A 24467-nucleotide genomic window follows, 5' to 3' on the forward strand; every position below is an offset into this window, starting at 1 on the left:
CAAAACAGAAGGGGAAAGGGATAGGGATTGGAACTTGTATACTGCCTTTCTGTAGTTTTACAACCATATTCAAAGAGGTTTACATACAGGTACTATGAGGGAGTAAAGGCATTGACTTTGACCCCCAGTCCTTTCCTGATTGGACCTCAGACTCCTACAAATGCACCTTCATCAGGAAAACCTCGCCCTGCAATGGTAAAACCTCCTTCAGAGGCACCGATAAGCCTCCAGTTAGGTATCAAACATTAAACTCACAAAATCAGGGGTAAAGCCCTGAACAGGATGCCCAGAGGACTCACCTTGTCTCCTTGTGAACTCCCGAGGTGTCTGTGCATTTGCGCTTTACTGAAGATGCTGAATCACAAACTGAGGCCTTTATGAGGAATTTTTGACTTAAAAGAACCATCTGTAACACTAGAGCCCTAGAAAGACTGCTCCTGCTCCCCTAATGTGCCCACAGCATGTGGAACACGGACACGCCTCAGCTACCAATTCAGCATAAAACTGGCATAAATCAGGGGTAAAACAGCCTGAGCAGTCCATCCCCATCGATTTTAAGGTGTTTTGAGGCAGATAAAGGTTTTTAATATCAAATTGGGAAATCCAAAATGGCCCCAGAGGCAGGATTTTGGCACCAAAAAAGGCCCAAAGAGCTACACCAAAGTTCAAAAAATTTAGAAAAGGGTATATTTGGGGATCAGAGACCATAAACCTAGCAGACACTACAAGACAGTGAAGATGAAAACATGAGGCACAGCAGTCCTAGCCCCAAAGCAGAGAGGCCACTGAGAAAAAAAGCTCCTCTATGCACCCTTCAGAAAGCCCTTTTGGGCGAAACGAGTCCCGTCGGGGCATGCTAGAGATACTGCATTAAAAGGATAAGTAATAAATGAATTATTGGCTGTTTTGATACTTAATTTTTGCTTTTTGAATAAGAAAAGCCTAAGGTTCAACAGCAGTAAGCATACCAGCTACATTTAACCAGAAGGTTAGGATATGAGCCCAAGAAGAATAACTATAATGAGATGATGTATTGAGGGCTCCTGTGCCATTCTGAAATTGAATCCTAACCAGTGAGGTCTATACTTGGTGTGGGATTTACCATAAATCTAGCCCCAGAAACCTCCAAAACAGAAATTAGAGCCTCCCCTGATGTCTCCCATAGATAGCAATAGACTGTACTCCCATTTTGCTAGTGCACTGCCTGCTTCTGCTGAAAACAGCAGCTGGACTATGGAGAAGAATACAAGCATGTAAAAATGATCCAGATGCTTGTTTCTTCGGGCTACCAGTCAGACCTCCAGAACCCCAAGCCCCCACAGCTCCACACATGCTTGGGGGGGGGGGGAATACAGCCAGCACCTGATAAAGTCCTCAGGACCGACACGGGGCCACACAGTCTGCACTCAAGCTCTGGGAGTACCAAGAAAGAGCAAGCCTTGCTACCAGGGTAACAGACCCCAAGCCACAAAAAAAAGTACATTAATGCAGGCCAGCCAGGAAGGTGCTCTGTAAAAGGGTTGTCCTTCCATCTGCAGACTTCTGACCCAGAGAGTCTTTGTCTTCTCCCAGGCAGAGCTGCCCCAGAATACTGGGAACCTCTGAAGCACTGAAAAACTTCAAAATCCAGATAAAAAACTGAAAATCATAAACCAGAATCAGAGCAGATCAGAATGACTCCTTCCAAATCATGTGTAGAAGGATAAACTGAAGAGCTACAACACAGCACAAGGATGCAGGAGGTGGAGCTGAAAAATGCAGGTGTTTTCTATATAACTTGCAATTAAAGGAGAATAACTCACTGGTTCAAGACTTGTACATCTTTTGCACTAGAAAACTTTATTCCTTAAATAAAGTAATTATTTAAAAATGGTTTACTCAGGTTCCATTTGATAGCTATTGCATTTTGTTTAAAGATCTGAAACAATTTAATGTGACATATATCCAATAATTGGGGAAATCAGGAGTGAAAAGCTTTCAAATCATTGTAAAAGAAGTTTCAGCTCTTGCAAAAGAGAGTTTTTTTTTAAGTTCAAATCTGTTTATTGGACTTATAGGACAGAGAGTTGACATAGGCATCTGCTCTAAAAGAGAAAGTAATATCTTTATATCTACACACTGGTAAAAGGAAAGTAATACCACAGGCTTACTTTTTGATCTGTTCCAGCTTGCTCTCTTCTGCTAGGATATAATCTTTCAAAGAGGTCACCAAATCTTTCTCTGTGTTAATTAAGTCTGCCATGTGGACTAAAATGTAAAATAAAGGAAGAGACATTAAGAATATGAACAAGTATGGCTAAAAATGAAATGAAGGAATTTTCCTTCACCCCTCATCAGGTAATTCCACTATCAGTGACCTCATTAAGACAAAAGCTGAGTCAATCCCTTTTTTTTGTTGTTTAAATTCCTGCTCCAAAGCATTCTGACAATGCTCTCATTTTTGTATCAGGATCTAAAAGTCAAGGAACAACTCAGCCAGGGTGAAGTGATCACTTCATAGTAGAGAGAAAAAAAAAGTATATGTATAAACTTCTATTTCTCGACTCGTATGTGATTCATTTCTTTATCCCTGGTACTTTCTTCCTCAGGTATGCTTACATAACGGATGTTTCAGCACAGAAAAGCCTCTACATTGTACAGTACTATCCGTCATAATAGCCATGCCTTCGATCTCACTTCACTTCATCCTTCAGCATGAGCACAAACTACAGATAGCAAAGAAAGTGCTACAGATTTAGTTGCACTCAATTAGGTTTGAGTTTATACTTTGATAAAATAACTAGAAAGCTTTTCTGGTTTCTATTTCTAAAACAAGCAGATAAAAATAGTTTTCTTTTACTTGTATGGAGCTTTGTAAAAAATATGCAGTCATGTAATATGGACCACTTCCCTGAAGAAGTTGGCAATGGGTCAAGAGAAACAGCGCATTGCCAGTTAAGTGTTGTTCTTTATTAATTTTTGAAATGTACTGAAATTCATTGAAAGAAAAGATAACAGTTGAACATTTATTACAAAAACAAAACAATGCATAAAAAAATAAATTATGGGAGACCTATAATGACAATTTTGGCTACGAGTGCATAACTATATTTTACTCCCTACAATTCACTGCATGTGGTTTTTGTTATTCATGTTTGTTGCTGGTAAATTGATTTATGCGCTTTAAAAGTTTGTTTGCTGGATGTTACAATTCTGAATTTTATCATGCAATTTATCATGCAACATGCTTAAAATGTGTGCTGAGAAAATATCACAAATGGTATCAACTGATTCATGGATGTCAGAGGGAAGGCTTCTGGCTCAGCTGCGGGACGCACATAGGAGCCGCCACCCACGGCTTTGTGCAAAGAAATGACTGCAGTTGGAAGAAGGAGCCAGCCAGCAAGAAGAAAGAGAAAACACATACTTGGGGCACAGAATGGAAGGAGGGAGAGGGGCAAGTTGGACTCGGGAGGGAGCATAAACTTCAGACAAAGGACTGAAGGTGGGAGGGGGCATGAACTTGGACACAGAATGGAGGGAAGGGAGAGCATGAACCATAGGATAAAAGAATAGAGGGAGTGAGGGAAAGAGATGCATATTCATTAGGGATATCTTGAAAACCTGACTAGCTGGGGGTCCCCCAGGACAGGTTTGGGAACCACTGCTTTAGAGGAAAGGCAGGAGAGGGAAGATATGATAGAGATGTTTAAATACTTATGTGGTGTAAACCTGCATGAGTCGAGTCTCTTTCATTTGAAAGGAAGCTCTGGAATGAAGGGCATAGGATGAAGTTAAAAGGTGATAGGCTCAGGAGTAAGCTAAGGAAATACTTTTTTTTTTTTTAACAGAATGGATGATAGATGCGTGGAACAGTCTCCTAGAAGTGATGAGATAGAAACTGTGTCTGAATTCAAGAAGGCATGGGATAGGCACTTGGGATCTCAGAGAGAGGAAGAGATTATAGTTACTGTGGAGGGGCAGACTAGATGGGCCATTTGGCCTTTATCTACCATCATGTTTCTATGTATTCCATGACCTGCATTGGTTCTAAGTGACTCTTGTGGAAGTCGATCACCCAGGCTATGTGTTGAAGCAACTGGATGACTTGGTGAACCGCCAGATGCCCCTCAGACTCTATTGGAGCCCAGATTAAGCAACCAGCCAAACATAGAGTGTCCACAGGTTGGCTGCCTCTACCATCATCACCTTAGGTGAAGTTCCTTGGCGCCATTTCCAACCCTAAGGGTAGTGCCGCAAACTGGTAATGCTCTGCAGAACATAGAACCTCAGGTACTTCCTGCATTCTGGAAAGATAGTAATATGGAGATAGGCCTCCATCAGGTCCAGAGAAGCTAAGAACTCCCCCAAAGCCACCAAGGCATCACCGATCGCACCGTTTCCATCCTGAAACAGGGAATATTGGGCTGCATTGACCACCTTGAGGTCCAGGATCAGTCTCCTATCTTAGAAGCCTCGCTTTGGCATGATAAAGTATATTCAATATCTGCCTGAGCTCAAGTCGTGTCCAGCTCAATAGCCACGATGGTCAACAACCTTTGAACCTGGGCTGCCGTTTCTGGCCTCCCCACTGGGGAGTCTAGAAAGAGCTGTCAGGAGCCAAAGAAACTCGAGTTTGTAGCTGTCCCGAAGAATATCCAAGACCAAGTATGGTCCTGGAGATCTGCAAGCACTACAACATCCCCCATGGCAGTAGTACATATGCAAAGGAGAAGGAAAGGTCATCCTGATCATCCATGTCATCAGTCAGTGAAACATCCGGGGACAATTCAGGAAGACTGGATTTAAGACCCATGTGCCAGTGAGGATGCCAGAGGAGGTGCAGAAGATGCCTTTTTCTTTGTCAAATAAGCCCGATAGAATATGTTAATAAATTCTGTAGAAAACTCATCATCTGAGGCAGTAGCTGCCTCCTGTGAACCTCTCAGAGCTTTTTGAGGACTTGTGGCTACATTTAGCTGGGGCCAAAAGGGCACTGTCCACGGGGCCCACTTTTGACTTTTTGGGCTGCCCCCAACTGGAAAGAGTGGCAGGACTCCTCTTCAGGGGGTCGAGGGAACTTGGTCTGATGAAATCTTACTCCCCTCCCATGCCGAGGAGCACATGGAACAAGGCCACTCGCCAGCCATCCATCCAATGCAAACATGGCATGAATCCAAAATATCCTGCCCTGGGGAGACCATCTGAGTGGTTTTCTTGCAAAAACGAAGCTTCTAGAGGTAAATATAGCTTTAAATTCAAAGCAAGAAAATGCAAGATAGCCACCACGGTGCAATTTTCAGAACAAAACAGCTTAGGAAAAGCATATGAACCCCCAAAACACAGCAATTTTTGTATTTCAGGGGTGGGAACTAGTGCTGTCCGATTCACGATTTGAATCGGTTCACCAATTCACTTCGGGTGAATTGATTTGAATCGATTCAAAACAAAAAAAAAATTGGCTTCTCAATTTGGCTGACCCTCCCCCCTTGCCCCCTAAAGCACAGGCCTTCAGAGAAGGGGCGGGACCGCGGCGCAGGAAGCAGCGCCCAAGCAGCTCAGGGATCGCTGATGTCGCGATCTTGCTGCGGGCTGCTTCATAGGTGGTGCTGGAAGGTCAGTGGGGCGAGCGGTCCTTCGGGGGGTGGGGGGGACTGAACGGCAAGGCCGGGAGCACCCCCTCAGGGCTGGCACCCGGGGCGCACCGCCCACCCCCCCCCCCCCCCCCCTTGGTACGCCACTGACAAGACTGACTTTAAAGAAAAAATAAACATGAGCAGAAAAGACTAGTTCCTACTGTCTCACTTGTAGAACAGCAACTGAATACTGGAGGGCAATCCTGAGGTAAAGAGGGGATTGTCTAAAAAATTTTGTAAATAAGGCTTCCTACAAGCAGTCTTGCAACTGGAGCATAACCCACTTGTCCAGGAACAGAGCAGGACAATACAAGAAATTATGGTTTCTGACTTCTAAAGTGGTGCTTCTCAATTGGTGAACTGCTGAGAACTGATCAATATGTAGTAAGACATACCATGGATGAATCTCCCTCCATCCTTGCAACATCCCTGAACAGAACAGAGAAGAGACAGGAAAAGAAAATGACAGTGCAGAGCCTTGGAGCCAATATGTAAGATGTATGCTCAGCATCTACTAGTCCCACCAATGCTAACTTAAGCATCAAGGGCAAAATCAGAAGATGCTGAGCCCTTATGCTACCCCCTAAGCCCCATACTACCATTTTCTTTTTATTTCTACCAAAGGTAGGCAAGAGAATGGTGATGACATGAAAAGGGATGTGAGGGAAGATGCTGGACATGGGAAGGTGGAAGAAGCTTGAGACTGACACAGGGACAGAATTTGTTCACATTCTAATGGGAAACTATCCCTGTCTCATTCTTTAAGGAGAGAGGGAAGAATCAGATTGGGTACAGCCACTGCCCCTCCAGCCTTGCATTGAAGAATGCTGAAGTAGAAGGACTGAGGTTAAGATACACTAAATAACAACACGGGATGGTTTCTCATGGCTATATGCAGGGGACAGGGACAAATTCTGTCCCCCGTATCATTCTCTAGAAGAAGCAAGAGGGGAGTGTTGCTGGATACTGGAAAAGTAAAGAGAGAAAAAAATGCCTCACATGGCAGAGGGGATGGTAAGAGAGAGGGAGGGAAATATTGGAAATAGATGGAACACTTTAAATTGTAATAGTAAAAAAGGGAGTTGAAAATTTGCTGGTGAGGAGGGCTGAAATTTGAGTGGACTGAGAGTCAGAAAAATAAAGTGTGTGAAAGATGAATGCCAGAGATGAATATAAGGGAGGAAGAAAATGACAGGGACTCCTGAACAGCAAGCTAAAGGGATAAAGGATAAAAGAACCAGAAACTGGGACCAATATAATTAGAAAAATATGCACCAACATTTGTAATTACGATTTAAGTTTTAGATGGTTGCAATGAAGCAGGCCATTCAGGCGGGGTTCCCTGAATGGAAAAACCTTAATCAATATAGTATGGAGTTTTTATGCTTTCAGGCGGACTTCCTGGGTCACCAGGCTGCCCAGTGGTATAAATTGCTGACTGGATTTATTAAAAAGAAACCAAACACTGGTCTGAGAGACATTTGGAGCATTGAGATCACGTCTCAATGGCCACAAATTTGGACTTGGAGGATGAGATGTACAGTGTCAGCATCTATGAGACAAATATGTTTTTTTTCTGTTACATAGAGCATTATGGACCCCTGTTCGGTTACAAAAATTGGATAGCTCTAAGTCTAATAAATGTCGGCACTGTCATCTCGAAGCGGGGACTTTAGATCATTTATTATTCTATTATCCATTTATTATGACTTTTTGGAAATCAATTTGGAACCAAATAAATTGTTTATTAGAAAATCCAGTGGCATTGTCATATAATACTGTATTATTTGGTATGTCAATGAGAGCAAAGAGTCAGATATCATCAAATAATAACAAGCTATTACTCATAATGACTGGGGTTGCCATTCAACAAATTACCTATAACTGGAAGAACTGGAGTTAGACTACATTATAATTTTTTGGTGGAATTCATTATGTCATATGTATAAAATGGAAAGAGTAATAGCAACACAGCGAGGATATATTAGGAAATTTCAAGATGTGTGGGAGCCATTAACAAAATTTTGTAATGATTAGATGTTATTTTTCCCTTAATTCTTAAAGTTCATTTTTCAGGGAGGGGGGATTTTAAGTATAATATCTTATATAATGTAATTTAAGTACTTGTTATGAAGGGGTGGGAAGGGAGGGAGATAAGATTTTATGATTGGTATTATTGCTGAATATTAAGTGATATTTTCAATGTGCAAATTTGTTTATGTATTATTACACTTATTGCACGTATAAAAATGAATAAAGATTTATTTAAAAAAAAAAAAAATTGCGATTTAAGTTGTAACCATTTTTTTTTTTAACCTGGTCTGCTCCTCTAGATCTGAATGACGGTTACCATGTCAGCAGCAGGCAGAAGGTAGGCTCTATCAGACTCAGGAAGTTACATCAGATCTTCATGTAAGTTCCTGTTTCTGGGTCTATAAGAGCTAGCCTTCTGCCTGTTGCTAACAAAGCAGCTGCCATTCAGACCTAGAGAAGAAGCAGTGGGCCCAGCACAGGAGCAGGAGACCAAGTACAAAAAACTGTTGCAACATTAACATTGTTTTTATTTTACTTACAGTAGAAGTAACATCCAAGATGGCCACAATTAACTGAGCTCCAGAAGCCCCCCGAAAAAATCCTCCTAGAAGCTCTAAGTTGGCAATGTCCCGAGAGCTAATGCTTCCAATACTTTTATAAGAATGGTTTACCATGTCCGTTTCTAATGAGGACTCTAGCCCCTATGAACTCTGTCTACCCTGCACCAACAGTAGAATATTCTGGTGCCACACTTATAATTCTCAAACCCTTTTCAAGTGTGTTCACCAGCTTTTACAGGCTGCAGGTTAGGAAACACACCTTTACTTCCATACCTGTGTCATTTGACAATAGATGCGACTGCCACATGTCGAGAAGCACACCTTGCTCCCCAGGACAGAGGTCGCTGTTCCACCAAAAGCACACTCTGACCTCCAGCACATCCAAAGACACAGGTCTCCAGCTAAAGTTAACAATATTAAAAAGAAAACTTTCCAAGATAGGTATCTCAGCACAGTTGATTCCATGGGCTCAAAGGGAAGTTTCATGAGCCGGAGCTGAACCAAAACAATGACATTGGCAGCTTCCTGAATTTTGCTAGCAATAAAGCAAAACTGGATTTTTGGAATTTATTTTTTATCATATGCTCCATTTTTTATTCTAACTTCTGAGTTGGAAAGAATTATGAAAACGGGTTTGAGAAATGACTGTCCATCCTCCATCTATCTGAGGGCAAAATAACTCTCCCAAAATTAAATCGAATGAGAAGAAACTTGGCATGGGGGAAAAATCTGGTGAAAAGACACCAAGTTTGAAAATGAGCCAGATCAGACCTGTGATTCCAGAGAAATGACACCCCCCTCCGCATACAAATATGGCCCAAGGCATTTCTATGGGAAAAGCACAACTAAGGTAGGATGAATTTTCTGTGTTTCACTTTATCAAACTGCTCCATGAATCATGCTCTATATCAGGAGTGCCCAAATGGTTGATTGCGATCGACCAGTAGATCGCTTTGCCTTTGAAAGCTTGTTCTTCCTGCCTCCCCAAGCCAGGCCAGGCATGTACAATTGCCGGACCCACAAGCCTTCACCAGCGCTTCTACGTGCCAAGCCTAGCTCGGGGAAGCAGGGAGAAATCGGCATGCTGGCTTGGGGGGGAGGGAGAGAGAGAGAGAAAGAATCAGGGAAGTGGAGAAATCAGCACGATGGCTTGTGGGGGGGCAGGGGGAGAGAGAAAGAAAGACAGGCAGGCAGGAGGTGAGAGAAAGAAAGACAGGCAGGCAGAGGGAGAGAAAGAAAGAACATAACATAAGATTTGCCACTGCTGGGTCAGACCAGTGGTTCATCATGCAGTAGGTTCATATGGCAGCCCTTAGGTCAAAGACCAGTGCCCTATTTGAGACTAGCATTACCTGCATATGTTCTGTTCCAGGAGGAACTTATCCAACCTTTTCTTGAATCCCTGAAGAGTGCTTTCCCCTATAACACCCTCTGGAAGAGAGTTTCCAGATTACTGCGACAGAAATTTAAGAGGGGGGGAGGGGGGGGGGAGAAAGAAAAACAGAAAAAAAGAGGGGGAAAGGGGAGAGAAAAAGAAAGAGACAGCAAGAAAAGGGGAGGGGCAGAAAGAAAAACATATTGGATTTACAGTCAGAAGAAAGTGCAACCAGAGACTCACGAAATCACCAGACAAAAAAGTAGGAAAAATGATTTTATTTTCAATTTAATATTCAAAATGGGTCCGTTTTGAGAATTTATATCTGCTGTCTATATTTTGCACTATGGCCCCCTTTTACTAAAACGCGATAGTGGTTTTTAGTACAGGGAGCCTATGAGCGACGGGAGCTGCGAGGGACTATCAGCGCAGCTCCCTGTGCTAAAAACCGCTATTGCGGTTTAGTAAAAGAGGAGGGGGTATATTTGTCTATTTTTGTATAGTTGTTACTGAGGTGACACTGCATATTTTAAAGTCATCTGCCTTGACCTCTGAAAAAATCCTGAATACAAATGATAATTAACATTTTCTCTGCATACAGTGTGCTTTGTATTTTTTTTTTAATTTTATTGTTGGTAGATCATTTTGACTTGGTCATTTTAAAAGTAGCTCGCAAGCCAAAAAAAGTGTGGGCACCCCTGCTCTACATGCATACAGTGTTCTTTCCCTCCTATGGAACTCGGCATCTCGCACCAGAATTGGCGCCATTTTATTGACTTTGTAAGCTGTTTGAAATCTCTTCTCGCTGAAATAAAGTTGGATGAATTAACCCAGACAAAATCAATACTGAGCAAACCAAATGGGAGTCGTATGAGAATTTTCCTCAAGCTATGTGCATTGCTCTTACCTGGCAAATTACCCCGGGAAAATGGTGTTAGTGTCTAGATTGTGTAAGTATCCTGGAGACGCAGCAGAGCCTTTGCTGCCCCAGTCTGATCCTCATCTGTGGGAAAATATTGCCTCTGAAGGGTCAGGTTGGAGATAAATCCTGTAATACAGACCACATGAAAGGATAAGGAAAGGAAGCAAGATTGTGTTCCTCTAAACAGATATATGCAATGGGACTTCCTATGCTGTAGAGGCAGTGCTGCTTCTTTTGGTCCTACTTTGCTTCAACTTACATAAGAGAGAGAACTCAATGGGATGGGGAGTGGTTTGTGCAACTGTGTAAGGTTTTTTTTTTTCCAATAAATTTTTATTAACATTTTATATATAACACCTTATACATATGCATTACATTCCATCAAATAAAACCACAATTACATTGCCTGATATCTTATGCCTAATACACAAAGTAATCCATTTCTATGCAGTGTAATACACAGAATGCATCAACTCTCCATAATACTAATTTTTCCCCATTACAAATTATCACACTAGTATTAAACCCACCTACCTCCCCCCAACCACAATAACCCCCGTGAGGTGGGCACCCAGTATTTCCTTCAGAGTGACCACCACTCCACCTCCTTCTTTCCCCTCCCTAATCCCCACCAACAGCCTTTAGCAGTTTCAAAGAAGAGTAAAAAAAAAATTTATGCCAAGTTCCATTCCTGTTGTTCATAATGCAACTGTGTAAGTTTTACAATCAGAAAATACCTGGTTATGACAAACAACTTGGTAAGAATTATCTTTGCAAAAGGAAAAAACAAACAAACAAGTACAACCCCCCCCCCCCCCCCCCAAGTGTCAAAAGCATGCTTTGTGGGGGGGAACCCTGGTTTGTTTGTTGTTGGTTTGTTTTTTGTTTTTTTTTGGGGGGGGGGCGGGAGTTATAAAAGATATGTAACAGAGAAGCAACATTCTAATTAAGAATCTATTCCTTCTCAATGGTAGAATTTCAGAACTCTGCCCCTTTCCCTCAGACCTCTCTCCCCTTGATTAGCAACATACACCTAAAAATATCAATCTGCTCACATCAGACATAAGAAAATGAGCTGAAGTATCCTACACAAATTAGACATGGTGCATTCTGTCATCGCACTACTATGTCTATTAGAATAAGAAACAAAACTAAGAAGCAAAGTGGACATTTTAAGGGCTTGAAGCCAGTTAAAAATGGTGAGAGCAGAGGAAAGAATGTTGGTATAGTATCTACTTGTCCCTCCACTTGTTTCTATCTGTTTGATTAGATTGAAAACTCTACTGAACAGGGACTCTCTCGTAAATGTTTTAATGTACAGTGCTGTGTATGTCTAGCAGCGCTATAGAAATGATAAATAGTAATGTCTGAATTCAAGAAAGCCTGGGATAGGCACATGGGATCTCTTACAGAGAGGTTAGAGAATGGTTTCTGCAGATGGGTAGACTGGATGGGCCATTTGGCCTTAACTGCCTTCATGTTTTCTATGTTCTCAAGACAGAGGGCATGTCCCAAGGGTGTGTTACGCTTTTCCTTTATTAAGCGGAGCAGTTGATTCAGAGCGTAGGGTGGTATAGGCCAGTACCGTGTCATGGAAGAGTTTGTAGCCATCACTAGCCTTTGAATAAACATCTTTTGTCAATCAGCAGTCAGTGGGCAGTGCTGGGGTGATAGGGTCTTGTATGCAGAGATTCTTCAGGAGTTAGATGGCGGCATTTTTATTCATTGTAGTCAATGGAGGTTTTTTGTAATGAGCCTGTTTAGGAGCAAATTGCAGTAGTCCATGCAGGAGAGGATGAAGGTATAGAGTAGCTGAGAGAAGTCTGGTTCTGAGAAGTATCATCTGATTTTCCGTAGTTGTTGGAGGTAGTAGAAGAGGTGGATACTACTTGGGAGATATGGTCAGAGAGTGAAAGGTCACCGTCAAGAATCAGCCCTAGGCTGTATACTTTGTCTTTGGCTGTCAGAGTGGTCGATTCCTATGAGATCAACAGGTAGGCAAGTTCAGCGTCACCTCTCCATATTCAAAGGAGCTTGGTTTTCACCGTATTTAGTTGCAGCTTTTTCTGGGACATCCAGCATTTTATTTCCGAGAGCTAGTTGTGTAGTTTGGAGATTTTGGAGTCTCAGTTTGAACCTAGCAGTAGGTACAGTTGTATGTCGTCAGCAAACGAGTGGATCTTTATCTGGTGTTTTAAGGCAATGTCTATCACCAGTATGATATAGAGGCTGAAAAGCAGAAGGGATAGGAGAGCACCCTGTGATACTCCATATTTTTATTGGTTTGGGTTGCGCTAGAGTAGATCTTAGGATGCTTTGGGTCCTATGGTTCATGAATGACTAGAACCATTGGAGTGCTTGATTGCCGATTTCAATATTTGCGAATCTGGTGAGGAGGCAGGGATGATCGATATCAAAGGCAGCACCAAGGTCTAGAAAGGCCAGTAGACCATTGTTTCCTTTATCTAGTATGTTCCAACAGTCATCAATAATGTCTGCTAGGACCATTTATGTGATATGGAATTTTCTGAAGCCAGATTGCAAGATTGGTATGAGAGGGCATTCTGTCTGTCAATAAAGATTTGGAATTGCAATAGTACAGTCTTTTCAAGGATCTTGGAGATGAAGGGAAGGTTGGATACCGGTCTGTAGTTGCTGGGTTCATTTGGATCCAGGGTTATTTTTTTTAAGATCGGCCTGATTGTTGATTTCCAGCTTTGCGGAACTGTTCTCAATTGCAGGGAGGAATTTATTAGAGGTAAGATCGATTTAATGAAGGCATCTTTTGTGGCCGTCAGGAGATTCTTTTGTGGCAGTAAGGAGATTCAGCGGATAGAAATCGAAGATAAATCCAAAGGGTCATAGCATGGCAATTGTTTTTGCTAGGTCATCATGAGATGCCAGTTCAAGTGACTGAAGGTTTCAGTTCCAGGTTCTCTCATTGGGGGGGGGGTTCGTTCTGTGGTTTGCTGGGTTTTGAGGTGTTGAATCAAGACTTGCGCATATGCGATTGAGTTTTTTCATGGAAGTAGATGGAGAGGGTTTCACTGTCCAGGGTGGTTTGTAGGTTTTCTTGGTTTCCTTGTGAGACAGTGAGCAAGCTTTTTTGTCTTTGTGAAGAAGTTCCTTGATCTATTTGAAGCTTTCTGTAAGAGATTAGTTTAGTAATTTATTTTTTTTTTTTTTTTGCATCATTGATGGATAGTTTGTACTCATGTAGCCATTTTTTCCAGTAGGCTTTGACCTGTTTTCTTTGGATTTGCATCAGTTTCTGTCTGCTTTCCTTAGTTCTCTCTTTTTTCCTAAGGTTTTTCCTAAGATCTCCAGGATCATAGACAGCGCAGGGGAGAGGATACTGCTGTGCTCATCCACGTGGGAACAAATGATGTGAGCGGACGGAAGTATGACAGGGAAGAGATGAAGGGCCAGCTCCGCTCACTTGGAAGACAGCTGAAGATCAGGGAGGTGAAGGTGGCCTTCTCCGAGATCCTCCCAGTACCAAGAGCGGATGGAAAGAGACAAGGGGAATTGCAAGCTATTAACGCCTGGATGAGACGATGGTGCGAAGAAGAAGGCTTTGACTTTGTGCGCAACTGGACGGCATTCTGGGGAAAAAGCAAGTACTACAGAAAGGATGGACTACACCTCAACAAGGAAGGAGCAAGAGTATTGGCAGGCAAACATGAAGAAGGCCATCGAGAAGGCTTTAAACTAACAAATAGGGGAAAGCCGACAGTCGACCACCAGTCGATGGCACGGACGACAGGATGCCCCGATGAAGAAACCATGGGCTACTACTCATACACAGGAGGGGACGACCTCACAGCAAATAAGAAAGACAAGGCAGGAAGGGACAACTCAGACACAGGAGGGGATGACCGTACAGCAAACAAGGGAGACAACACTGGAGCGGTTAAGGAAACCGTGAAAGAAACAGTAGAGACAGTAAAGAGTAGGAAGTCCAAAAAGGTAACACGAAGAGAACTCAAATGTATGTATACGAATGCTAGAAGTCTAGGAAACAAAATGGGGGAACTAGAGACAATAGCAAGACAAGATAAGTTGGAAATCATTTGTATAACAGAAACATGGTGGAATGAAGAAAACAAATGGGACACAGTGCTACAGGGATACAAACTATATAGAAGAGATCGAGTAGGGCAGAAAGGTGGAGGTATTGCCCTATATGTTCAGGAAGGAGTAGAATCTGTTGAAGTGGCTACGACGGAAATGAAAGAGAAGCTAGAGTCCCTCTGTATCAAGATTCTTGGCCAAAACAGCGCAGACACAAAAATTGGCCTTTACTATCGTCCCCCAGGACAGGCGGAGGAAACTGACTCAGAAATGATAGAGGAAATCAAACAAGAATGCAAGACGGGCAATGTAATAATATTGGGAGACTTCAATTTCCCGAGGATAGACTGGAAACTAGGAACCTCCAACTGCGGCAAGGAGGCCAAGTTCCTGGAGGCGCTAGGGGATTGCTTCCTGGAACAAATGGTAAAAGAGCCGACAAGAGGCAACGCCACCCTGGACTTGGTACTAAATGGCCTCACGGGTCCGACAAAAGAAGTGGAAGTTACGGTACCGCTGGGGACGAGCGATCACAATGTGATCAGCTTTAAGCTTGACATCGGGAATAGAAAACATGCCAAAACCTTAACCAAAACCTTAAACTTTAAAAAGGGCAAATACGATCACATGATGAAAAAACGACTCAAGAAAAAGGTGGACAAACTTGAAACGGTAGACCAGGCATGGTCCCTACTGAAAAATACTATCACAGAAGCACAAAATCTCCACATTCCGAGGATCTCCAAAGAGGGGAGAACAAAAGGTAAGGGAGAACCGGCATGGCTTACCAGACAGGTGAGGGAAGCCATAAAAGAAAAGAAGGACTCTTTCAAAAAATGGAAACACATGAAAACAACCGAAGCATGGAAAAAACATAAAGATGATCAGAAGAAATGTCACAAGGCAGTGAGGGATGCCAAAAAGGACTATGAGGAAAAAATAGCGCAAGAGGCCAAAAACTTCAAACCCTTCTTTAGATACGTGAAAGGGAAAAAACCCACAAAAGAGGCGGTGGGACCCCTGGACGACCAGGGAAGAAAAGGGTACATCAAAGAGGATAAACAAATTGCAGACAAACTAAATTCCTTCTTTGCGTCCGTCTTTACGGAGGAGGATACCGCAAAAATACCAGAAGCAGTGAAAGTGTTTAGTGGAGTAATAGAAGACAGCCTCACCACAGTTGAAGTGGAGTTGGACCAGATATACTACCAGATCGACAAACTTAAAAGTGACAAATCCCCTGGACCGGATGGAATTCACCCGAGAGTTTTAAAGGAACTGAAGGTTGAAATCGGAGAGCTATTGCAAAAACTTGCCAATCTGACAATCAGAACTGGACAAATACCAGAAGACTGGAAAATAGTGAACGTCACGCCAATTTTCAAAAAAGGATCGAGAGGGGAACCGGGCAACTACAGACCTGTGAGCCTTACGTCTGTCCCTGGAAAGATGGTTGAAGCACTGATCAAGGATAGCATAGTCCAGCACCTAGATACACACGACTTGATGAAACCCAGTCAACATGGGTTCAGGAAAGGGAAATCATATTTAACGAATTTACTTCAATTTTTTGAGACCGTGAACAAGCAAATTGATAGTGGAATGCCGATGGACATAATATATTTGGACTTCCAGAAGGCGTTCAACAAAGTTCCACATGAAAGACTTCTCAGGAAACTACAAAGCCATGGAATAGAGGGAGATATACACAGGTGGATAGGCAAATGGCTGGAAAACAGAAAGCAGAGAGTGGGCATAAATGGGAAGTTCTCAGACTGGGAAAAAGTGACTAGTGGTGTGCCCCAGGGCTCGGTACTTGGGCCGATCCTATTTAATATTTACATCAATGACCTGGAAGAAGGAGTATCCAGTGAGATCATTAAGTTTGCAGACGACACAAAGCTATGCCGGGCAATCAGATCGCAGGAGGATAGCGAGGAACTCCAGAGCGACTTGTATCAGTTAGAGAAATGGGCAGAGCAATGGCAGATGAAGTTCAACGTGGAGAAATGCAAAGTAATGCATTTAGGTAGTAAGAATAAGGAACACGAGTATAGAATGGCAGGCGCAACTCTGGGTAAGAGCGAACAAGAAAAGGACCTGGGTGTACTGATAGATAGGACCCTGAAGCCGTCGGCACAATGCGCGGCAGCGGCAAAGAAAGCAAACAGAATGTTAGGCATGATAAAGAAAGGAATCACGAGTAGATCGGAGAAAGTCATAATGCCGCTTTATAGAGCAATGGTCAGACCACACTTGGAATACTGTGTCCAACATTGGTCTCCCAACCTAAAGAAGGATATAAAACTGCTGGAGAGGGTGCAGAGACAAGCAACGAAGCTAATAAGAGGTATGGAGAACTTGGAATATGAGGAACGACTCAAGAAACTGGGACTGTTCTCCCTTGAGAAGAGGAGGCTGCGAGGGGACATGATCGAGACGTTCAAAATGCTGAAAGGCATCGATAAAATAGAGCAGGAAAATAAATTATTTACATTGTCCAACGCGACACGGACAAGAGGACATGGTTTGAAGCTAAGGGGGGGACAAGTCCAGGACAAATGCCAGGAAGTTCTGCTTTACACAGCGAGTGGTAGACGCCTGGAATGCTCTCCCAAAGGAGGTTATTAAGGAATCCACTGTGCTAGGATTCAAAGGCAAATTAGATGCACATCTCCTTACGAGAGGCATAGAGGGATATGGGTGACTAAAACTACATCAGGTGTATACCTGACTGGGCCTCCGCGTGTGCGGATCGCCGGACTCGATGGACCATGGGTCTGATCCGGAGATGGCAGTTCTTATGTTCTTATGTTGTCTGTCAACCAGGGGGAGAAGAAGTTACAAGTGTTAGGTTTTATTACCTTGTTTTCCACTAGGTTTCATATAGGGTCTTGACTTGCGCATGCCAGTTTGATGTTGCTTCTTCGATGGGTGTCGGTTCAGGTCCTATCATTTTGGCTATTTTACAGATGCTGAATGATAGTTTATGTAGGTTGACTGAATTAGGGTTGATTATCTTCTTGGGTGGGGTGTGTCCTTGGTCTGGGGTTCTGTAGTTGAGTTCAGGAGATGGAACATAAGGTGGTGGTCAGACCAAGATCTGGTTCAGAGATGTAGTGTTGAGGGTGGTAGTTTGGTCAAAAACTGGAGTGGATTTCTTCTGAACAGCTTGCGGAGCACTTGGATATTACCTACTCATCCAGAATGACATACCTATTGCACTAGAAAATCATTGCGTGAGTGTTGTAATGCTAGATAAGCCTGCTTCTTCAACTTTAGATGATAAAAAAAAGGACCCTATGGATCCAGTGGAAATCGTGACCTTGAAAGTAGAAGAGCGCCCACTTAACAGAATGAGTCAGTACAAAACAGATGGTCAAGGAGACGGAACTTGTTGGTGATCTCCAAGTACGCAGAACTCTGTGCACCATTCAGTTTCTTCGACAGGTGACTGGGAACCTGCGGCTGAAAGTCCAGGCAAACACACAGCCTGATTGACAGGGGAAAACCTAAACCATGCTTGACAAGCCGGAAGGAACCGTTCGAAGGAAAACCCCATCTCCGAATATGGAGGAAAGGGACCTTGCAAAATAAAGCCTACAGTACAGACAACCGACGCACCCATGTAATGGTGACCTAGAAAAAAACGGTCTTGAGAGTCAAGTCCAAGAGGGGTCAGCATCTCGAAGGAGCTCAAGATGAGCCTTAGTAATGCTAGACAATACCTGGTTAAGGTCCAGGAATGAAAAAAGGTACTTAATCAGTGGTCGGACATGAAGAGCTCCCTTCAGAATCTGGCAACATCAGGATGAGATGCCAAGACCGACCCATGCTTCTGGGATCAAAAACAGTAGAGCTTGGCCACATGGATTCAAAATGAAGTCACAATAAGGCCTTTATCCAAACTAGCTTGAAGGCGAGAATTAACAGCTCACGCTACAAGATTCCTGTCAACTTTTATTTTTCCTACAAAAAAAGGCTTTCTGGACAACTAAATTAATATCATACCAAGTGTGTACTCTAGAAGTTGCTTATATTATATAAACCCAAAACATACTTGCCTTCAGACATATCTTGAGGACCAGGTTCTTCCTGCTCACTCCAGTCTGTGTTCAATCGTTTTCATCAACTTGATAGGCATGACAGGATGTCCCAGGTACTCCTCTGGGTCCCTTTGTGGCAGTAGCTGTCAGCTGGTCTAGTTTATTTGCCCATCTACAAAAAAAAACAAAAACAAAAACCCCACACCCAAAGAAAAGGATTGACACCTTTGTAAACAAATAACACTCCAACACATATAACCTAATTTCAGTTGGGCACAAGGGACTCTGGCTTTACAAAACCATACCTCAAGTATGTCTGCTATCATAAAAAACAAGGAGAAATGATGTCCTACCTGACAATTTTCCTTTTCTTTAGTGAGCTACATTGTTCTGCATAGACTAGCTTTATCCATTCTTACCAGCAGGTGAAGGTAGAGGAAGCTAAATTAAACCAGTGACACCACTGGTATAAACTGTTGGCAAGGGGCAAATTTATAGCTCCTTTTGCATGTATTCACTTCACCTTCAAAGAAAAGACCAATAATATGTTCTCCTTTAGAGCAGAAAACGAATGAGAACTTTCTTGCAAGAGTGAAGCTCCCTCTATACATAACTAAGCAAGTGGCTGTAGGACTAGCAGCAACCATAGCTTTGGAAGTAGGGAGGAGATTTTGGGATTTTGGCGGGGACGGGTGGGATTTCTGTCCCCACGCAACTCTCTACTCTAGACTCCACCAGCAACCAGTGCAGTTTCAGATGCAAGGGAGTGATATGCTCCCATTTTTTTTAAACCATAAATGAGGCGAACAGCAGTGTTTTGGACTACTCACAATCTCTTTAAAATTTTCATATGAGCCCCTACATATACAATATCTACAGTAGTCAAGAATGCTTAAGATGGAAGATTGCACCAACAGATGAAAAGAGGTTTCGTCAAAATACTTCTTAATGGTACGAAGCTTCCAGAGCCCGAGAAACATTTCTTAGTCAATAAATTTGGTATGTTTTTTCCAATGTAAGGTGTTATTCCAACGTTACCCACAATATTTCTATGGATTGTTCTATTGTTTCTTTGAGCTTGTCGTTTAGGTGTTGCCAGAAAAAATGTAGTTTTTTCCTTATTTAATTTCAATTTAAAGCCGTTATCCAAAGGTGGAGGAAGGTGGGGGGGAGGGACCCAGTACGAGAAACCACCAGGTTTAACATCCCCGAGGTCAGACGGATCCCCAACCAGAACCCATCCAAGTTCCATCCGGCACCAAGGGGGAACCCAGGAGTCCAAACAAAATCCAACAGTACTAAGAGGGGATCTGAATTAGTCTTACCTCCTGCTGTTGGAGACTGAGATAGACTAGATCAGTGGTTCCCAACCCTGTCCTGGAGGAACACCAGGCCAATTGGGTTTTCAGGCTAGCCCTAATGAATATGCATGAAGCAAATTTGCATGCCTATCACTTCCATCATATGCAAATCTCTCTCATGCATATTCATTAGGGCTAGCCTGAAAACCCGATTGCCTGGTGTTCCTCCAGGACAGGGTTGGGAATCACTGGACTAGATTGCTAGGGGGGAGGTCTATCCTAATATACAAGTTTGTTCTCAGTCTCCACCTGCTGGTAGCAGAGAGGTATATTACCCAAGGGCTAGATTCACTAACCTGCCCGATCGTGACCGATCCGGGCAGGTCCGATGGATTCTTCAATCAACAATATTCAATAGGGGCGCTCGGTAGTAACGCACCATGCACCGACACGGATCACTAGTATGCGATCCACACGAATGCGCACACCATCTGTTTTCCCTGTAGATGGTCTGCGCATGCGTTCATGTTCATTCTGCTCTGTTTTGTTTTTGTTTGGTGGGCCCCGACTCTCCTGCTATCTGAATCTAGTCCAGGGCGATCCCCGGCGGCAGCAGCCTCTTAACCTCACTGGCCCTGACTCCTCCTGTTCTCTGCCGCTTTCTCTGCAGTGCGAGCATTGAATGGGGGACAGAAGGGAGCACTAGTACAGCCCAGCGGCGTATCATCTCCTCTCGGATCAGTTGCAAAAGCATTACCACTCCCATGTGCTAGGAGCCAGACGCCACAGCACAAGTTTTTCTTGTACAATTATGTTTGCTCACATTTAAATCTGTTGCACAGGATACAGGCAATCCCTGGTGGCAGCACCTGTCTTGACTCTCCTGCTCTCTGCTGCCTTCCCCGCAGTGAGAGCCTGCAGGTTTAAAGTGGGGCTGCACTGCGTAGTGCAACCCATTCTTTAAACATGCGGGCTCGCACTGTGGGAAAGGAGGCAGAGAGGAGGAGAGTCGAGGCTGAAAGGCAGGAGAAGGGCAGAGAGCAAGGCGGCTTCTGCAGAGTACAGTCAGCGAGATCAGGGCAGCCGAGAACAGGGCAGAGAGCAGGGCGACAATGGAGCCTGAGAGTCGGAAGGATGTTTGTGACTGGTCCCCAGCAGTCACTTCTTCAGTTGATCGGCCAGCCTAGTCGGTTCACAAAATTTGTTTTATGAATCGCGTCCCTGCCTACTTTGCATTGCTGTTCCCCTCATTTGCATGTGCGAATTGGATCAGCAGAGAGGTAAGTGAATTGGGCCAGAGTAAAATCAGGTCGCAAAGGGGTTGCAAACCGATCAGTACACGATCGGTTTGCTTTGTGATCTAGCCCTATACTGGTCTACCAGGCGGCCCTTAGGTCAAAGACCCAGTGCCCTATTAGAGTCTAGCCTTGTGAATGTTCTGTTCCAGTAGAAACTTATCCAACCTTGTCTAGAATCCCTGAAGGGTGTTTTTCCCTATAACAGCCCCTGGAAGAGCATTCCAGGTTTCTACCACTCTCTGGGTGAAGAAAAACTTCCTTACATTTGTACAGAATCTGTTCCCTTCTAACTTCAGTGAATGCCCTCTCATTCTCTTCACCTTGGAGAGGGTGAACAGTCTCTCTTTCTCTACTAAGTCAATTCCCTTCAATATCTTGAATGTTTCAATCATGTCTCCTCTCAGTCTTCTCTTCTCAAGGGAGAAGAGGCCAAGTTTCTCTAGCCTCTCATTGTACAGCAACTCCCCCAGTCCCTTAACCATTTTGTTGCTCTTCTCTGGACCCTTTCAGTAGTATTATGTCCTTTTTCATGTACAGTGGACCAGTGTTGGACGCAGTATTCCAGGTAGGGGGCGTACCATGGCCCGGTATAAAGGCATGATAACCTTTTCAGATCTGTTTGTGATCCCCTTCTTAATCATTCCTAGCATTCTATTAGCCATTTTTGCCATCCCGCCGTGCATTGCACGGATGGCTTCAGTGACTTGTCAACAAGTACTCCCAAGTCTCTTTCTTGGAGGCTCTCTCCGAGTATAGCTCCAGACATCCTGTATTTGTGCTTACAATTTTTGTTATGGACATGCATCACCTTGCACTTATCCACATTGAACCTCATTTGCCATTTCGCGTCTCATTCCTCAAGTGTATTTATGCCTGTTTGTAGGTCTTCACAATCCTTCTGTGTCTTCACTACTCTGAATAACTTTGTATTGTCCGTGAATTTAATCACCTCACTCGTTGTGCCAAATTCTAGGTCGTTTATAAATATGTTGAAAAGCATAGGCCCAAGCACCGAACCCTGCGACACTCCACTCGTGACGCTTTTCTAGTCTGAATATTGTCCATTCACCCCCACTCTCTGTTTCCTATCCGCCAACCAGTTTTTAATCCACGTGAGTATATCACCCTCAGTTCCATGGATCGCAATTTTCTGAAGTAGGCGTTCATATGATGTCAATCAGGTCACCTTTGTCTATCTACCCATTTACTGCTTCCATCCAAAAATAACCTCATTGCTAGTCTATGGGGATAATGTTCTATGGACAGATGAGTCAAAAGTGGAACTCTGAACACAGGTCCCCCTACATGGGGTCTGGTATAAAGTAAATACACCATCTCAGCAGTAAGAACATCATACCAAACAGTCAAACATGGTGGTGGTAGTGTGATAACATGGGGATGCTTTGCTGCCTCAGGACCTGGAAAACTTGCCATTATTGAAGAAATCATGAATTTCTGCACTATACCAGAAAATTATTAAAGACAGAGTCCAGTCATTTGTCCACAAGCTGAAGCATAATTGGGTTATGCAGCAAGACAATGAGCCAAAACACAAAAAATTAGTCTACATCTGAGGAGAAACAAAAATATAGTTTTGGATTGGCCTAGCCAAAGCCCCACCTTGAACCCAATCGAGATGCTGTGGCAGGACCTGAAATGAGCAGTTCATGCACAAAAACCTATAAATGTGATTGTTGTAGTTGTCCAGGTCTAGCTGCGTCCGAATAAGTGGAACTGACATTTTAGTCAACAAATTGTGGCTTTTCTTCATACACTGAAGATAAGCACAGTACAATAGCTGAAACATCAGTTTCACTTACTCAGATTCAGCAAGATCCACACACTGTCAACAGTCATGACACCAATTGCAGAAGCTTTAGAGTAGGGGTGCCCACACTTTTTTGGCTTGCGAGCTACTTTTAAAATGATCAAGTCAAAATGATCTATCAACATTAAAATTTAAAAAAACACAAAGCACACTGTATGCAGAGAAAATTTAATTATCATTTATATTCGGGGGTTTTCAAAGAGGTCAAGGCAGATGACTTTAAAATATGCAATGTCACCTCAGTAACAACTATACAAAATAGACAAATATACCCCCTCCCCTTTTACTAAACCACAATAGCGGGTTTTAGCACACAGAGCTGCCCTGAATGCCCTGCGCTGCTCCCAACGCTCATAGGCTCCCTGCGCTATAAAACCGCCATAGTGCAAATATAGACAGCAGATATAAATTTGGACATATTTTGATCACTAAATTTAAAATAAAATAATTTTTCCTACTGTAACCATGGGTTACAAAATAAATATGTTACAGTTGACCCAGGGCAATAGAGACCTGACAGGTGTTTTTTTTCCTCTAATATTTTAAAGTTAAAAGGGTTTTTTTGTTGTTGTTGTTGTCCAGCAAAGATAATGCTGTGTTTGCATGACTGATTGTTGGAATTCTAGACTGCTGATGTCTGCAACAGGTCTGATGACCTCATGTAGAAGTCAGGAGTGCTGGGGGAGAATTCTAAAACTGCCAGGGAGAGCAGTTGGGTGGTTATCAGTCTGGAAGACAGGTTGGTCTTGGTTGCTTGCAAATAGAAAAAGATTTAAAAAAAAAAAAGATTTTATAGTGGATTTTTGGCTAATGTTAATTAAGTTCAAGTCTGGCCTATTTTTGTGGCAAGGGCTGTGTTTGGCTATTTCATACAGTGATTCTCTGTCACTTTTATGTTGAGGTGCAGAGCTCTTGTATTTAAATGGAATGTAGTAACAGTTAAATTAATTTTGTCTTGGTTAACATTAAGAAAACAGGATAGAAACAGTGGCGTACCTAGGGTATGTGGCACCCGGGGCCCATCATTTTTTGACACCCCCCCCCCCCCCCCCCCCCCCCCCCATGTAAAAAAAATTTTTTTTTATTTTTTTTTGCAATAACCATGAAATGGAATAAATGGTCAGAATAGAAACAGGCAGTGAAAATTTTCTTTTATTGAACCTCATATATGTAACCATTATTCCAAACATAACATAACATAAATTATGTCTAAATTGTCATGACATTAGAAGTACATATGGAGTAGTTGCAGGTGATGCTTGGGACAGTTCTGAATTGTGTTAGTTCGGTTTTATGTGTTTTTTGAATAGAAGGGTTTTTATTTCTTTTTGAAGGTTTTGCAGTCTGTGGTTGATATCAATTGGTTGTAGAGTTGGGGGTCGAGTGTTGCAGCTCGAATGGCTAGGAGGTTGTC

General features: G+C 43.0%; 1 protein-coding gene across 1 annotated transcript in view; it reads right to left on the reverse strand.

The window, feature by feature from the left end:
• LOC117359732 (prolyl 4-hydroxylase subunit alpha-1-like) overlaps nucleotides 1-8323 on the reverse strand; it is a 187927-nt gene extending 179604 nt beyond the window's left edge. The window contains exons 1-3 of the mRNA XM_033942949.1: nucleotides 8189-8323; nucleotides 6011-6044; nucleotides 2151-2247 (exon numbers count right to left, since the gene is read on the reverse strand). Coding sequence (XP_033798840.1) covers nucleotides 2151-2247; nucleotides 6011-6044; nucleotides 8189-8323 — 266 coding nt within the window. The remainder of the gene's footprint in view (nucleotides 1-2150; nucleotides 2248-6010; nucleotides 6045-8188) is intronic.
• Nucleotides 8324-24467: the final 16144 nt, after the last annotated feature.

This window comes from Geotrypetes seraphini, chromosome 4 (assembly GCF_902459505.1).
Source record: "Geotrypetes seraphini chromosome 4, aGeoSer1.1, whole genome shotgun sequence".
Lineage (NCBI taxonomy): Eukaryota > Metazoa > Chordata > Amphibia > Gymnophiona > Dermophiidae > Geotrypetes > Geotrypetes seraphini.